General features: G+C 51.4%; 1 protein-coding gene across 1 annotated transcript in view; it reads right to left on the bottom strand.

The window, feature by feature from the left end:
* Positions 1-230: 230 nt before the first annotated feature.
* Positions 231-18,348, bottom strand: part of QTRT1 (queuine tRNA-ribosyltransferase catalytic subunit 1) — a 90,868-nt gene continuing 72,750 nt past the window's right edge. The window contains exons 3-10 of the mRNA XM_078593363.1: positions 5,068-5,206; positions 4,682-4,760; positions 4,197-4,312; positions 3,328-3,466; positions 2,806-2,881; positions 2,334-2,443; positions 1,424-1,508; positions 231-771 (exon numbers count right to left, since the gene is read on the bottom strand). Coding sequence (XP_078449489.1) covers positions 619-771; positions 1,424-1,508; positions 2,334-2,443; positions 2,806-2,881; positions 3,328-3,466; positions 4,197-4,312; positions 4,682-4,760; positions 5,068-5,206 — 897 coding nt within the window. The 3' untranslated portion in view covers positions 231-618. The remainder of the gene's footprint in view (positions 772-1,423; positions 1,509-2,333; positions 2,444-2,805; positions 2,882-3,327; positions 3,467-4,196; positions 4,313-4,681; positions 4,761-5,067; positions 5,207-18,348) is intronic.

The following is an 18,348-nucleotide window of genomic DNA, read 5'->3' as shown; positions in this document are numbered from 1 at the left end:
TAGGCACAGTGTATATATAAAGAGGCAGAGTCATGTCAATTGTCGCCCTCAATATAACCGTCTGCCTTGCTGAGGAATACGTGATGGGTGGAAGTGGGAGAGCCACAATGAAGACAAAAACAAGTCCCAGAACGTTCTGAGCCCTGGGGTTTTACTCGGTTAGAGTTGGCAAACACTTGGTGACGAGGAGGGAGTCTCACGACGCGCGCGTGAAGAAATGCGTAAACACGTGGGAGGCATCGACGTTTATTTTAAATGAGATCATTGCAACTTGTTAAAACAGAGAAGTGCACCAGATAACGTGAACTCGGGACTACTTGCACAGTATAAAATATCACCAATTATAATATCACCTCTTACAGCCAATGGACCGCATTTGATGTGAACGTAGCTGTGGGGAGAGGGCCACGTGTGTTGCATACAGACAAGGCAGCAGGGTGGGGTCATCGAGGCTGCAACGGTCCTCATCAAACCACAGCGGCTACACAGACACGCGTGGGAACGAAAACGCGGTGCACGTTGAGAAACGGGCTGTGTGTCAAGGCGCGCGCCATCAGACAAGATCTGGCAGTGAAAATGTTGCTGAAATCGCCCACGAGCACGCGACCAGAGCGCGCCTTATGGGAGGGCGATGTTGACGGATGCCAGCGCGTCCACGGCCCAGTGTGGGTAGGCGTCGCGCGAGCCGTACCGCCGGGCCATGAACCCGCGCACAAAGTCCGGGAAGCGCTGCTCCACGATGCTGTCCCTCATGGCGCTCATCAGCGACAGCTGTGCAGGGAGGAGAGGCACGGCGCGTCAAGTGTTGGGGCGCGAGCGCCGGTGGGTGGCCGGTGAGATGAGCTTCACGCTACGGAGAGAGAGGCCAGCAGTTCCCATCCTGGCTCCCATTGAGTTCCCCCTACCTGAACTAGGACCTGTCCCCGCATGCCCCTACCACTAGATATTGCTCATTATTAAATCGTTGAAGGTTACTAAAGTTTCTAAAACACACGTGCAATTACCAACAAAACAGCATGTAGACCGTCCAGTGTGAGAGCGCGTGAAGGAGCGTGCGGTGCGTGAACGAGTGGAGGAGTGTGGAGTGTGAGAACGAGTGGAGGAGTGTGGAGCGTGAGAACGAGTGGAGGAGTGTGGAGCGTGAGAACGAGTGGAGGAGTGTGGAGTGTGAGAACGAGTGGAGGAGTGTGGAGCGTGAGAACGAGTGGAGGAGTGTGGAGCGTGAGAACGAGTGGAGGAGTGTGGAGCGTGAGAACGAGTGGAGGAGTGTGGAGCGTGAGAACGAGTGGAGGAGTGTGGAGCGTGAGAACGAGTGGAGGAGTGTGGAGCGTGAGAACGAGTGGAGGAGCGTGGAGCGTGAGAACGAGTGGAGTAGCGTAGAGCGTGAGAACGAGTGGAAGTGCGTGTGGCGCTGGGTGCGTACTTGGTAGGCGATGTTGTGCACCGTGACGTGGTGGCACGCCGCGGGGTCGCTCCGGAACAGCCCGTGCAGGAACGCTCTCGAACACCTTGGGAGAGGAGAACCACACGCACAAGCCAAGCCCGTGATTCCTTCACAAATCTGCACTGACCAGCGCGGTGAAGTAGGGTCAATCAGACGATGTTAAAAGCCTTCATTTGGCAGCGCATTGACAAATTACTGGAAATCATTTAAAACGTCTCGCCGATTCTCAATTGTTAGAGGTCAAGGTTACTTTGGCTAAATTTATAGCAGTCCTCCACAACTGGTCCCATACCAAATGATATCTACTTCTGGATGCATTGTAACTGATAAGTTGATAGACATTCTACAGTGAAATCTGGACCACAACCGCCACCAAACAGCATCGATATTAATCTGTTAAAAAAACAAATGGTTGTGGTTAGTTAAAGTGAATTCTGAAGGAAACATTTATGATTTAAGTGTGCAGCAGATAACAGAACTTGACGCGTGCCGCTGAAATCCCTGATGTTCATGGCACAACTGCAATTGGGGCGCTGCAATGGAGATATATTAACTACCTAGCCTGGTATACAGGAGGTCATGGGTTAGATCCCAACACTGAAACCTGTATATTTGGAGTTTGCATGTTCTCCCCGTGATCGCGTGGATTTTTCTCCGGGTCCTCTGGCTTTTCCCTCCACATTTACAATCAACATGCGTTTAGAGAATTTTGCTACCATAAATATCCATATGATAAGCCACTTTGTGAGACGATCATTTGTGGCCAGATCGCTTCTGAAAAAGAGCTAAATAGCTAAGTGGGCCTTCTGACCTGGAAAAATAAAAAGTTTAAATAGTTGAATTGTCTCCGTACCGCACAGGACCTGACGCTGACAGAACGCACACTGACCTTTTGCACGTGGGGCAAGTGCACTGGTCATCTATGGAAGCGAAGTCTTTGGCGAATGTCTTGTTCTTCAGCTGGAGAGAGCCGGATGGCACCAGCGCCGAGCCAAATCTCTACGCACCATCGCACACGTCCGTTACCGATGAACATCACACACTCCAAACTCCGACGTCTCACTCAATAATCAGGAACCACCTGTTTGACGAGAGTAGGGATTGGACGTAAACATAGAGGTCGGCAGTTATCTCCAGTGCCATCGTTAGGGGTGTGCGGACCGAGACAGAATTCACATTTGGGGGTTACGAATATTCTTGACTCACTCCCACACACGGTTGTCCACAGGCCCCTGCTAGGTCATGGCCTTGCATCAGGCGGAGCGGGCCAGGGATTGCCACCCATTCTGCCCCTGCTACGCAGCAGTGGTGCTGGGTGGCGGTGCAGATCGGTACCGGTCTGTGTGGGAAGGCGTACTCACGGCTGTCCGAGTGGGGAATACGCAGTCGAACATGTCACAGCCGAGGGCGACACACACCACCAGGTCCGTGGCGTAGCTGCACCGCACACATAGACAACCACCCTCCCATGTAGCCTCACACACCACAAGAGGGGCACTGAGAACCTCCACCGTGCCAGCATCGAGGTGGCACCTCGCCCGGCCACCTCGGTTTCCCCAGTGGTGATGTTCCCGCACCGTGCCAGGCCCTCATTGTAGGTTGTTCTTGTGAATGAGACTCTATCCTGGACCGCTGAGATCTCACCTGGTTCAACAAATACAACATGTAACTTGGAGGTCAAGACGACCCAGGACCGGTTCAATTATTCACCAGTGTCATTGGCCGTTAGCGGGAACTGAACTCGGGTTGCCGGGTCTGGAGCGCGGCGCGCTGCGCTTGCACGCCCACGAGCAGCCGAGTGGAAGCGCATCTTGCCAGCCGGAGCGGAAGGCGACTCGCTGAGCGTACGCAGCGCTCTCGGGGCTCTGTAGCACGCGGCTCACCCTACGCCCATGAGGTATCGGGGCTTGTCGCGGGGCAGGTGCTTGGTGCTCAGCTTCACCGCTCTCCAGAACAGCTGCTTCTCCTCTCCGCCGCTCAGGCCCCCGATGGCGAAGCCTGGCACGTCGCGCTTGCTCATCTCTGCGCCAACAGCAGGGGCAGCAAGAAATACATTTTTAGGCACTCAATACAAGCAGTTTACGACAGTCCGATTGACTATAATCCAATTTTACGACAGGGTTTCCAGGAGCGCATTGTGTCGTAAAAGCGACGACCGCCTGTCCTGTACATCTACCCCTCGAATCCAGTTCTATAAACGATGAGGAAATCCATCACAACAAAAACCAAACAGTTAAAACAACACATGAAGATGTGTCTTGCAAGCACAATGGCTCCATCAGCCTGATTCAGGCCTACAGTTCGGTTAAGAACTACGTATGCATCTTAAAGAAACTCGCAACAGGTAACAGTGGAACAAAGGTATCACTGGAGACCGATCTCGTGCTCATTAAGACTCATTCATACAGCACAGGCGTCAAAGTTTGCTGCCACCATGTGCTCCGAGTGTTTGGCCCAGGAGTGTTTGCTGTACTCTAGGTGGTGGCATTGACCACAATGTGACATCTGCAACTTCTTCTTATTTACGGGAACATTTATTTTGTACCTGGGACATTTGTTTGTGTGTGTCTGTACTCATTATAAGTGTCTATCTATCATGATGTGGTTCCATCTTCATCCCGGAGGGCGACCACGAGTGCATTCAATCTCTTGTTTAGAGGGTAGCCAGGGTGCCACTGTTACTCAGTGACCGTGCGGGCGGACTTCACGAAGCGAGCTCCAGACCCTCAGTGGCCTGGCGTGCGCCGCGTACCCTGCAGACACTTGAGCCGTAGGTCGGGGTCAAGTCCGCCCTGGATGATCGCAAACAGGTTCTGGGAGTCTGGGTTCTTGTTTGCTGCAATGCAGCGATCCAACCAGCGCACGGACCTGACGAGTGAACACACCACGTCACACACTGACGAGTGAACACACCACGTCACACACTGACGAGTGAACACACCACGTCACACACTGACAAGTGAACAACATCGCGTCACTGACGAGTGAACACACCGCGTCACTGACGAGTGAACACATCGCGTCACTGACGAGTGAACACATCACGTCACTGACGAGTGAACACACCGCGTCACTGACGAGTGAACACATCGCGTCACTGACGAGTGAACACACCGCGTCACTGACGAGTGAACACACCACGTCACACACTGACGAGTGAACACACCGCGTCACTGACGAGTGAACACACCACGTCACTCACTGACGAGTGAACACACCACGTGACAGCACCCTCACCTCCACATGGCTTCCTCCACACGTGGCCCGGTCACCGTGCTGCTCACCACATCATCCAGCTGCATCATAATGTCAGAGCCTGACACAGCACACACCTCATTACTCTGCCACATCCCAACACACACAGCACACACCTCGTCACTATGCCACATCCTGACACACACAGCGCACACCTCGTCACTATGCCACATCCTGACACACACAGCACACACCTCGTCACTATGCCACATCCGGAGATACACAGCACACACTTCTTTACTACATCACAGCTGTGTGCATCTCTGCATGAGCATTCCCTTCAAGGCAGTGTCGCTTTCCAAGGGCATTGTGAAGGTGAATGCAGGGAGCTCCCGAGGGCATTGTGAATGTGGATGGAGGCCTCTCACCCAGGGAATTCTGAATGTGAATGGAGGCCTCGGGCGTCAGGAGGATGTGGCGGCCATCATATGGAGATGAGAAGCGGACCCCCTCCTCCGTCACCTCCGCCAGCTCCATCAGAGACACCATCTGAAAGCCGCCGCTGTCCTGCGCAGGAAGCGGTGTGAGTTTCAGCTATTCCTGTTGCCTGCGTTAATGTTTCTTGTTTATGGTCCCTTCATTCAAATTTTGTTGCAGAATGACACCGTTACCCGGAGGAGGGTGGCCCTGAAGTTTGCCGACAATACAAACTCATAAACGTGGCCTGGTTAGAAACGCATCAGTGGAAAGTCCATATTCAGGATAGTATGACCAAAATTGCGGTTTCAAACGTCTACTGACCTTAAATTCAGTCCCTGCCTCTTATCAGGGCGTGGTATTTTAACATTTACTACTCTGTCCAGTTTAGAACAGCAGGATACTTGTGCACCCTGATCACTCCCAACAATTTATACATTTTTACCAGCTGCCTTACACAAGTCCACGTGACATAACATGTACCATCAGGTCAACTTCATATTCATATGCCCTACAGTGATAACAGATGCCTGTGAAATGGTGGCCAGTGCCAGGAGTTTGATATTCACACAAAGATGGCATGGGTGCCGAAATGCACGAGGAGTGAAACATTGTTCAGAGTCGGGTTCACACTCGTACACACTGAGAGTCAGACTCACACTCGTGCACACTGAGAGTCAGACTCACACTCGTACACACTGAGTCAGGCTCACACTCGTACACACACTGAGTCAGACTCACACTCGTGCACACTGAGTCAGACTCACACTCGTGCACACTGAGAGTCAGACTCACACTCGTACACACACTGAGTCAGACTCACACTCGTACACACACTGAGTCAGACTCACACTCGTACACACTGAGAGTCAGACTCACACTCGTACACACTGAGAGTCAGACTCACACTCGTGCACACTGAGAGTCAGACTCACACTCGTACACACTGAGAGTCAGACTCACACTCGTACACACACTGAGTCAGACTCACACTCGTACACACACTGAGTCAGACTCACACTCGTACACACTGAGAGTCAGACTCACACTCGTGCACACTGAGAGTCAGACCCACACTCGTACACACTGAGTCAGGCTCACACTCGTACACACTGAGAGTCAGACTCAAACTCGTGCACACTGAGAGACAGACTCACACTCGTGCACACTGAGAGTCAGACTCACACTCGTACACACTGAGAGTCAGACTCACACTCGTACACACTGAGAGTCAGACTCACACTCGTGCACACTGAGAGTCAGACTCACACTCGTACACACACTGAGTCAGAGTCACAGTCGTACACACTGAGAGTCACTCACACTCGTACACACACTGAGAGTCAGAGTCACACTCGTACACACACTGAGAGTCAGAGTCACACTCGTACACACACTGAGAGTCAGAGTCACACTCGTACACACACTGAGAGTCAGAGTCACACTCGTACACACTGAGAGTCAGTCACACTCGTACACACACTGAGTAAGACTCACACTCGTACACACACTGAGAGTCAGACTCACACTCGTACACACTGAGTCAGGCTCACACTCGTACACACTGAGAGTCAGACTCACACTCGTACACACTGAGAGTCAGAGTCACACTCGTACACACTGAGAGTCAGACTCACACTCGTATACACTGAGAGTCAGACTCACACTCGTGCACACTGAGAGTCAGAGTCACACTCGTACGCACTGAGAGTCAGACTCACACTCGTACACACTGAGAGTCAGACTCACACTCGTACACACTGAGAGTCAGACTCACACTCGTACACACTGAGTCAGGCTCACACTCGTACACACTGAGTCAGACTCACACTCGTACACACTGAGAGTCAGACTCATACTCGTGCACACTGAGAGTCAGAGTCACACTCGTACACACACTGAGTCAGAGTCACACTCGTACACACACTGAGAGTCAGAGTCACACTCGTACACACTGAGAGTCAGAGTCACACTCGTACACACACTGAGTCAGACTCACACTCGTACACACACTGAGAGTCAGACTCACACTCGTACACACTGAGTCAGGCTCACACTCGTACACACTGAGAGTCAGACTCACACTCGTACACACTGAGAGTCAGACTCACACTCGTACACACTGAGAGTCAGACTCACACTCGTACACACTGAGTCAGGCTCACACTCGGACACACTGAGAGTCAGACTCACACTCGTACACACTGAGAGTCAGACTCACACTCGTACACACTGAGAGTCAGACTCACACTCGTATACACTGAGAGTCAGACTCACACTCGTGCACACTGAGAGTCAGAGTCACACTCGTACGAACTGAGAGTCAGACTCACACTCGTACACACTGAGAGTCAGACTCACACTCGTACACACTGAGAGTCAGACTCACACTCGTACACACTGAGTCAGGCTCACACTCGTACACACTGAGTCAGACTCACACTCGTGCACACTGAGAGTCAGAGTCACACTCGTACACACTGAGAGTCAGATTCACACTCGTACACACTGAGAGTCAGACTCACACTCGTACACACTGAGTCAGGCTCACACTCGTACACACTGAGTCAGACTCACACTCGTACACACTGAGAGTCAGACTCACACTCGTACACACACTGAGTCAGTCACACTCGTACACACTGAGAGTCAGACTCACACTCGTACACACTGAGAGTCAGACTCACACTCGTACACACTGAGAGTCAGACTCACACTCGTACACACTGAGAGTCAGACTCACACTCGTACACACTGAGAGTCACTCACACTCGTGCACACTGAGAGTCAGACTCACACTCGTGCACACTGAGAGTCAGACTCACACTCGTACACACACTGAGTCAGAGTCACACTCGTACACACACTGAGTCAGACTCACACTCGTGCACACTGAGAGTCAGACTCACACTCGTGCACACTGAGTCAGACTCACACTCGTACACACTGAGTCAGGCTCACACTCGTACACACTGAGTCAGACTCACACTCGTACACACTGAGAGTCAGACTCACACTCGTGCACACTGAGAGTCAGACTCACACTCGTACACACACTGAGTCAGTCACACTCGTACACACTGAGAGTCAGACTCACACTCGTACACACTGAGAGTCAGACTCACACTCGTACACACTGAGAGTCAGACTCACACTCGTACACACTGAGAGTCAGACTCACACTCGTACACACTGAGAGTCACTCACACTCGTGCACACTGAGAGTCAGAGTCACACTCGTACACACTGAGAGTCAGACTCACACTCGTGCACACTGAGAGTCAGACTCACACTCGTACACACACTGAGTCAGAGTCACACTCGTACACACACTGAGTCAGACTCACACTCGTGCACACTGAGAGTCAGACTCACACTCGTGCACACTGAGAGTCAGACTCACACTCGTACACACTGAGTCAGGCTCACACTCGTACACACACTGAGTCAGACTCACACTCGTGCACACTGAGAGTCAGACTCACACTCGTGCACACTGAGAGTCAGACTCACACTCGTACACACACTGAGTCAGACTCACACTCGTACACACACTGAGTCAGACTCACACTCGTACACACTGAGAGTCAGACTCACACTCGTACACACTGAGAGTCAGACTCACACTCGTGCACACTGAGAGTCAGACTCACACTCGTACACACTGAGAGTCAGACTCACACTCGTACACACTGAGAGTCAGACTCACACTCGTACACACACTGAGTCAGACTCACACTCGTGCACACTGAGAGTCAGACTCACACTCGTGCACACTGAGAGTCAGACTCACACTCGTACACACTGAGAGTCAGACTCACACTCGTACACACTGAGAGTCAGACTCAAACTCGTGCACACTGAGAGACAGACTCACACTCGTGCACACTGAAAGTCAGACTCACACTCGTGCACATTGAGAGTCAGACTCACACTCGTACACACACTGAGTCAGAGTCACACTTGTACACACACTGAGTCAGAGTCACACTCGTACACACTGAGAGTCACTCACACTCGTACACACACTGAGAGTCAGAGTCACACTCGTACACACACTGAGAGTCAGAGTCACACTCGTACACACACTGAGAGTCAGAGTCACACTCGTACACACACTGAGAGTCAGAGTCACACTCGTACACACTGAGAGTCAGAGTCACACTCGTACACACACTGAGTAAGACTCACACTCGTACACACACTGAGAGTCAGACTCACACTCGTACACACTGAGAGTCAGACTCACACTCGTACACACTGAGTCAGGCTCACACTCGGACACACTGAGAGTCAGACTCACACTCGTACACACTGAGAGTCAGACTCACACTCGTACACACTGAGAGTCAGACTCACACTCGTATACACTGAGAGTCAGACTCACACTCGTGCACACTGAGAGTCAGAGTCACACTCGTACGAACTGAGAGTCAGACTCACACTCGTACACACTGAGAGTCAGACTCACACTCGTACACACTGAGAGTCAGACTCACACTCGTACACACTGAGTCAGGCTCACACTCGTACACACTGAGTCAGACTCACACTCGTGCACACTGAGAGTCAGAGTCACACTCGTACACACTGAGAGTCAGACTCACACTCGTACACACTGAGAGTCAGACTCACACTCGTACACACTGAGTCAGGCTCACACTCGTACACACTGAGTCAGACTCACACTCGTACACACTGAGAGTCAGACTCACACTCGTGCACACTGAGAGTCAGACTCACACTCGTACACACACTGAGTCAGTCACACTCGTACACACTGAGAGTCAGACTCACACTCGTACACACTGAGAGTCAGACTCACACTCGTACACACTGAGAGTCAGACTCACACTCGTACACACTGAGAGTCAGACTCACACTCGTACACACTGAGAGTCACTCACACTCGTGCACACTGAGAGTCAGACTCACACTCGTGCACACTGAGAGTCAGACTCACACTCGTACACACACTGAGTCAGAGTCACACTCGTACACACACTGAGTCAGACTCACACTCGTGCACACTGAGAGTCAGACTCACACTCGTGCACACTGAGTCAGACTCACACTCGTACACACTGAGTCAGGCTCACACTCGTACACACTGAGTCAGACTCACACTCGTACACACTGAGAGTCAGACTCACACTCGTGCACACTGAGAGTCAGACTCACACTCGTACACACACTGAGTCAGTCACACTCGTACACACTGAGAGTCAGACTCACACTCGTACACACTGAGAGTCAGACTCACACTCGTACACACTGAGAGTCAGACTCACACTCGTACACACTGAGAGTCAGACTCACACTCGTACACACTGAGAGTCACTCACACTCGTGCACACTGAGAGTCAGAGTCACACTCGTACACACTGAGAGTCAGACTCACACTCGTGCACACTGAGAGTCAGACTCACACTCGTACACACACTGAGTCAGAGTCACACTCGTACACACACTGAGTCAGACTCACACTCGTGCACACTGAGAGTCAGACTCACACTCGTGCACACTGAGAGTCAGACTCACACTCGTACACACTGAGTCAGGCTCACACTCGTACACACACTGAGTCAGACTCACACTCGTGCACACTGAGAGTCAGACTCACACTCGTGCACACTGAGAGTCAGACTCACACTCGTACACACACTGAGTCAGACTCACACTCGTACACACACTGAGTCAGACTCACACTCGTACACACTGAGAGTCAGACTCACACTCGTACACACTGAGAGTCAGACTCACACTCGTGCACACTGAGAGTCAGACTCACACTCGTACACACTGAGAGTCAGACTCACACTCGTACACACTGAGAGTCAGACTCACACTCGTACACACACTGAGTCAGACTCACACTCGTGCACACTGAGAGTCAGACTCACACTCGTGCACACTGAGAGTCAGACTCACACTCGTACACACTGAGAGTCAGACTCACACTCGTACACACTGAGAGTCAGACTCAAACTCGTGCACACTGAGAGACAGACTCACACTCGTGCACACTGAAAGTCAGACTCACACTCGTGCACATTGAGAGTCAGACTCACACTCGTACACACACTGAGTCAGAGTCACACTTGTACACACACTGAGTCAGAGTCACACTCGTACACACTGAGAGTCACTCACACTCGTACACACACTGAGAGTCAGAGTCACACTCGTACACACACTGAGAGTCAGAGTCACACTCGTACACACACTGAGAGTCAGAGTCACACTCGTACACACACTGAGAGTCAGAGTCACACTCGTACACACTGAGAGTCAGAGTCACACTCGTACACACACTGAGTAAGACTCACACTCGTACACACACTGAGAGTCAGACTCACACTCGTACACACTGAGTCAGGCTCACACTCGTACACACTGAGTCAGACTCACACTCGTGCACACTGAGAGTCAGACTCATACTCGTGCACACTGAGAGTCAGAGTCACACTCGTACACACACTGAGTCAGAGTCACACTCGTACACACACTGAGAGTCAGAGTCACACTCGTACACACACTGAGAGTCAGACTCACACTCGTACACACACTGAGAGTCAGACTCACACTCGTACACACTGAGTCAGGCTCACACTCGTACACACTGAGAGTCAGACTCACACTCGTACACACTGAGAATCAGAGTCACACTCGTACACACTGAGAGTCAGACTCACACTCGTACACACTGAGAGTCAGACTCACACTCGTACACACTGAGAGTCAGACTCACACTCGTAAACACTGAGTCAGGCTCACACTCGTACACACTGAGAGTCAGACTCACACTCGTGCACACTGAGAGTCAGAGTCACACTCGTACACACTGAGAGTCAGACTCACACTCGTACACACTGAGAGTCAGACTCACACTCGTACACACTGAGTCAGGCTCACACTCGTACACACTGAGTCAGGCTCACACTCGTACACACTGAGAGTCAGACTCACACTCGTGCACACTGAGAGTCAGACTCACACTCGTACACACTGAGAGTCAGACTCACACTCGTACACACTGAGAGTCAGACTCACACTCGTACACACTGAGAGTCAGACTCACACTCGTACACACTGAGAGTCAGACTCAAACTCGTGCACACTGAGAGACAGACTCACACTCGTGCACATTGAGAGTCAGACTCACACTCGTACACACACTGAGTCAGAGTCACACTCGTACACACACTGAGTCAGAGTCACACTCGTACACACTGAGAGTCACTCACACTCGTACACACACTGAGAGTCAGAGTCACACTCGTACACACACTGAGAGTCAGAGTCACACTCGTACACACACTGAGAGTCAGAGTCACACTCGTACACACTGAGAGTCAGAGTCACACTCGTACACACACTGAGTAAGACTCACACTCGTACACACACTGAGAGTCAGACTCACACTCGTACACACTGAGTCAGGCTCACACTCGTACACACTGAGTCAGGCTCACACTCGTACACACTGAGAGTCAGAGTCACACTCGTACACACTGAGAGTCAGACTCACACTCGTATACACTGAGAGTCAGACTCACACTCGTGCACACTGAGAGTCAGAGTCACACTCGTACACACTGAGAGTCAGACTCACACTCGTACACACTGAGAGTCAGACTCACACTCGTACACACTGAGTCAGGCTCACACTCGTACACACTGAGTCAGACTCACACTCGTGCACACTGAGAGTCAGACTCATACTCGTGCACACTGAGAGTCAGAGTCACACTCGTACACACACTGAGTCAGAGTCACACTCGTACACACACTGAGAGTCAGAGTCACACTCGTACACACACTGAGAGTCAGAGTCACACTCGTACACACACTGAGAGTCAGACTCACACTCGTACACACACTGAGAGTCAGACTCACACTCGTACACACTGAGAGTCAGACTCACACTCGTACACACTGAGAATCAGAGTCACACTCGTACACACTGAGAGTCAGACTCACACTCGTACACACTGAGAGTCAGACTCACACTCGTACACACTGAGAGTCAGACTCACACTCGTAAACACTGAGTAAGGCTCACACTCGTACACACTGAGAGTCAGACTCACACTCGTGCACACTGAGAGTCAGAGTCACACTCGTACACACTGAGAGTCAGACTCACACTCGTACACACTGAGAGTCAGACTCACACTCGTACACACTGAGTCAGGCTCACACTCGTACATACTGAGTCAGACTCACACTCGTACACACTGAGAGTCAGACTCACACTCGTGCACACTGAGAGTCAGACTCACACTCGTACACACACTGAGTCAGTCACACTCGTACACACTGAGAGTCAGACTCACACTCGTACACACTGAGAGTCAGACTCACACTCGTACACACTGAGAGTCAGACTCACACTCGTACACACTGAGAGTCAGACTCACACTCGTGCACACTGAGAGTCAGACTCACACTCGTACACACTGAGAGTCAGACTCACACTCGTACACACTGAGAGTCAGACTCACACTCGTACACACTGAGAGTCAGACTCACACTCGTACACACTGAGTCAGGCTCACACTCGTACACACTGAGAGTCAGACTCACACTCGTGCACACTGAGAGTCAGACTCACACTCGTACACACTGAGAGTCAGACTCACACTCGTACACACTGAGAGTCAGACTCAAACTCGTGCACACTGAGAGACAGACTCACACTCGTGCACATTGAGAGTCAGACTCACACTCGTACACACACTGAGTCAGAGTCACACTCGTACACACTGAGAGTCAGACTCACACTCGTACACACTGAGAGTCAGAGTCACACTCGTACACACTGAGTCAGACTCACACTCGTATACACTGAGAGTCAGACTCACACTCGTGCACACTGAGAGTCAGAGTCACACTCGTACACACTGAGAGTCAGACTCACACTCGTACACACTGAGAGTCAGACTCACACTCGTACACACTGAGTCAGGCTCACACTCGTACACACTGAGTCAGGCTCAAACTCGTACACACTGAGTCAGACTCACACTCGTGCACACTGAGAGTCAGACTCACACTCGTGCACACTGAGAGTCAGAGTCACACTCGTACACACACTGAGTCAGAGTCACACTCGTACACACACTGAGAGTCAGAGTCACACTCGTACACACACTGAGAGTCAGACTCACACTCGTACACACTGAGAATCAGAGTCACACTCGTACACACTGAGAGTCAGACTCACACTCGTACACACTGAGAGTCAGACTCACACTCGTACACACTGAGAGTCAGACTCACACTCGTAAACACTGAGTCAGGCTCACACTCGTACACACTGAGAGTCAGACTCACACTCGTGCACACTGAGAGTCAGAGTCACACTCGTACACACTGAGAGTCAGACTCACACTCGTACACACTGAGAGTCAGACTCACACTCGTACACACTGAGTCAGGCTCACACTCGTACACACTGAGTCAGACTCACACTCGTACACACTGAGAGTCAGACTCACACTCGTGCACACACTGAGTCAGTCACACTCGTACACACTGAGAGTCAGACTCACACTCGTACACACTGAGAGTCAGACTCACACTCGTACACACTGAGAGTCAGACTCACACTCGTACACACTGAGAGTCAGACTCACACTCGTGCACACTGAGAGTCAGACTCACACTCGTACACACTGAGAGTCAGACTCACACTCGTACACACTGAGAGTCAGACTCACACTCGTACACACTGAGAGTCAGACTCACACTCGTACACACTGAGTCAGGCTCACACTCGTACACACTGAGAGTCAGACTCACACTCGTGCACACTGAGAGTCAGACTCACACTCGTACACACTGAGAGTCAGACTCACACTCGTGCACACTGAGAGTCAGACTCACACTCGTACACACTGAGAGTCAGACTCACACTCGTACACACACTGAGTCAGACTCACACTCGTACACACACTGAGTCAGACTCACACTCGTGCACACTGAGAGTCAGACTCACACTCGTGCACACTGAGAGTCAGAGTCACACTCGTACACACTGAGAGTCAGACTCACACTCGTACACACTGAGAGTCAGACTCACACTCGTACACACTGAGTCAGGCTCACACTCGTACACACTGAGTCAGACTCACACTCGTACACACTGAGAGTCAGACTCACACTCGTGCACACTGAGAGTCAGACTCACACTCGTACACACACTGAGTCAGTCACACTCGTACACACTGAGAGTCAGACTCACACTCGTACACACTGAGAGTCAGACTCACACTCGTACACACTGAGAGTCAGACTCACACTCGTACACACTGAGAGTCAGACTCACACTCGTGCACACTGAGAGTCAGACTCACACTCGTACACACTGAGAGTCAGACTCACACTCGTACACACTGAGAGTCAGACTCACACTCGTACACACTGAGTCAGGCTCACACTCGTACACACTGAGAGTAAGACTCACACTCGTACACACTGAGAATCAGAGTCACACTCGTACACACTGAGAGTCAGACTCACACTCGTACACACTGAGAGTCAGACTCACACTCGTACACACTGAGAGTCAGACTCACACTCGTAAACACTGAGTCAGGCTCACACTCGTACACACTGAGAGTCAGACTCACACTCGTGCACACTGAGAGTCAGAGTCACACTCGTACACACTGAGAGTCAGACTCACACTCGTACACACTGAGAGTCAGACTCACACTCGTACACACTGAGTCAGGCTCACACTCGTACACACTGAGTCAGACTCACACTCGTACACACTGAGAGTCAGACTCACACTCGTGCACACTGAGAGTCAGACTCACACTCGTACACACACTGAGTCAGTCACACTCGTACACACTGAGAGTCAGACTCACACTCGTACACACTGAGAGTCAGACTCACACTCGTACACACTGAGAGTCAGACTCACACTCGTACACACTGAGAGTCAGACTCACACTCGTGCACACTGAGAGTCAGAGTCACACTCGTACACACTGAGAGTCAGACTCACACTCTTACACACTGAGAGTCAGACTCACACTCGTGCACACTGAGAGTCAGACTCACACTCGTACACACTGAGAGTCAGACTCACACTCGTACACACACTGAGTCAGACTCACACTCGTACACACACTGAGTCAGACTCACACTCGTGCACACTGAGAGTCAGACTCACACTCGTGCACACTGAGAGTCAGAGTCACACTCGTACACACTGAGAGTCAGACTCACACTCGTACACACTGAGAGTCAGACTCACACTCGTACACACTGAGTCAGGCTCACACTCGTACACACTGAGTCAGACTCACACTCGTACACACTGAGAGTCAGACTCACACTCGTGCACACTGAGAGTCAGACTCACACTCGTACACACACTGAGTCAGTCACACTCGTACACACTGAGAGTCAGACTCACACTCGTACACACTGAGAGTCAGACTCACACTCGTACACACTGAGAGTCAGACTCACACTCGTACACACTGAGAGTCAGACTCACACTCGTGCACACTGAGAGTCAGACTCACACTCGTACACACTGAGAGTCAGACTCACACTCGTACACACTGAGAGTCAGACTCACACTCGTACACACTGAGAGTCAGACTCACACTCGTACACACTGAGTCAGGCTCACACTCGTACACACTGAGAGTCAGACTCACACTCGTGCACACTGAGAGTCAGAGTCACACTCGTACACACTGAGAGTCAGACTCACACTCGTACACACTGAGAGTCAGACTCACACTCGTGCACACTGAGAGTCAGACTCACACTCGTACACACTGAGAGTCAGACTCACACTCGTACACACACTGAGTCAGACTCACACTCGTACACACACTGAGTCAGACTCACACTCGTGCACACTGAGAGTCAGACTCACACTCGTGCACACTGAGAGTCAGACTCACACTCGTACACACTGAGAGTCAGACTCACACTCGTACACACTGAGAGTCAGACTCAAACTCGTGCACACTGAGAGACAGACTCACACTCGTGCACACTGAGAGTCAGACTCACACTCGTGCACATTGAGAGTCAGACTCACACTCGTACACACACTGAGTCAGAGTCACACTCGTACACACACTGAGTCAGAGTCACACTCGTACACACTGAGAGTCACTCACACTCGTACACACACTGAGAGTCAGAGTCACACTCGTACACACACTGAGAGTCAGAGTCACACTCGTACACACACTGAGAGTCAGAGTCACACTCGTACACACACTGAGAGTCAGAGTCACACTCGTACACACTGAGAGTCAGAGTCACACTCGTACACACACTGAGTAAGACTCACACTCGTACACACACTGAGAGTCAGACTCACACTCGTACACACTGAGTCAGGCTCACACTCGTACACACTGAGAGTCAGACTCACACTCGTACACACTGAGAGTCAGAGTCACACTCGTACACACTGAGAGTCAGACTCACACTCGTACACACTGAGAGTCAGACTCACACTCGTACACACTGAGTCAGGCTCACACTCGTACACACTGAGTCAGACTCACACTCGTACACACTGAGAGTCAGACTCACACTCGTGCACACTGAGAGTCAGACTCACACTCGTACACACACTGAGTCAGTCACACTCGTACACACTGAGAGTCAGACTCACACTCGTACACACACTGAGTCAGACTCACACTCGTGCACACTGAGAGTCAGACTCACACTCGTGCACACTGAGAGTCAGAGTCACACTCGTACACACTGAGAGTCAGACTCACACTCGTACACACTGAGAGTCAGACTCACACTCGTACACACTGAGTCAGGCTCACACTCGTACACACTGAGTCAGACTCACACTCGTACACACTGAGAGTCAGACTCACACTCGTGCACACTGAGAGTCAGACTCACACTCGTACACACACTGAGTCAGTCACACTCGTACACACTGAGAGTCAGACTCACACTCGTACACACTGAGAGTCAGACTCACACTCGTACACACTGAGAGTCAGACTCACACTCGTACACACTGAGAGTCAGACTCACACTCGTGCACACTGAGAGTCAGACTCACACTCGTACACACTGAGAGTCAGACTCACACTCGTACACACTGAGAGTCAGACTCACACTCGTACACACTGAGTCAGGCTCACACTCGTACACACTGAGAGTAAGACTCACACTCGTACACACTGAGAATCAGAGTCACACTCGTACACACT

Source organism: Lampetra planeri, chromosome 4, assembly GCF_965212315.1.
Source record: "Lampetra planeri chromosome 4, kcLamPlan1.2.h2, whole genome shotgun sequence".
Classification (NCBI taxonomy): Eukaryota; Metazoa; Chordata; class Hyperoartia; order Petromyzontiformes; family Petromyzontidae; genus Lampetra; species Lampetra planeri.
Note: the sequence above shows the minus strand (reverse complement) of the source record. Positions and strands in the feature narration are given on the sequence as shown.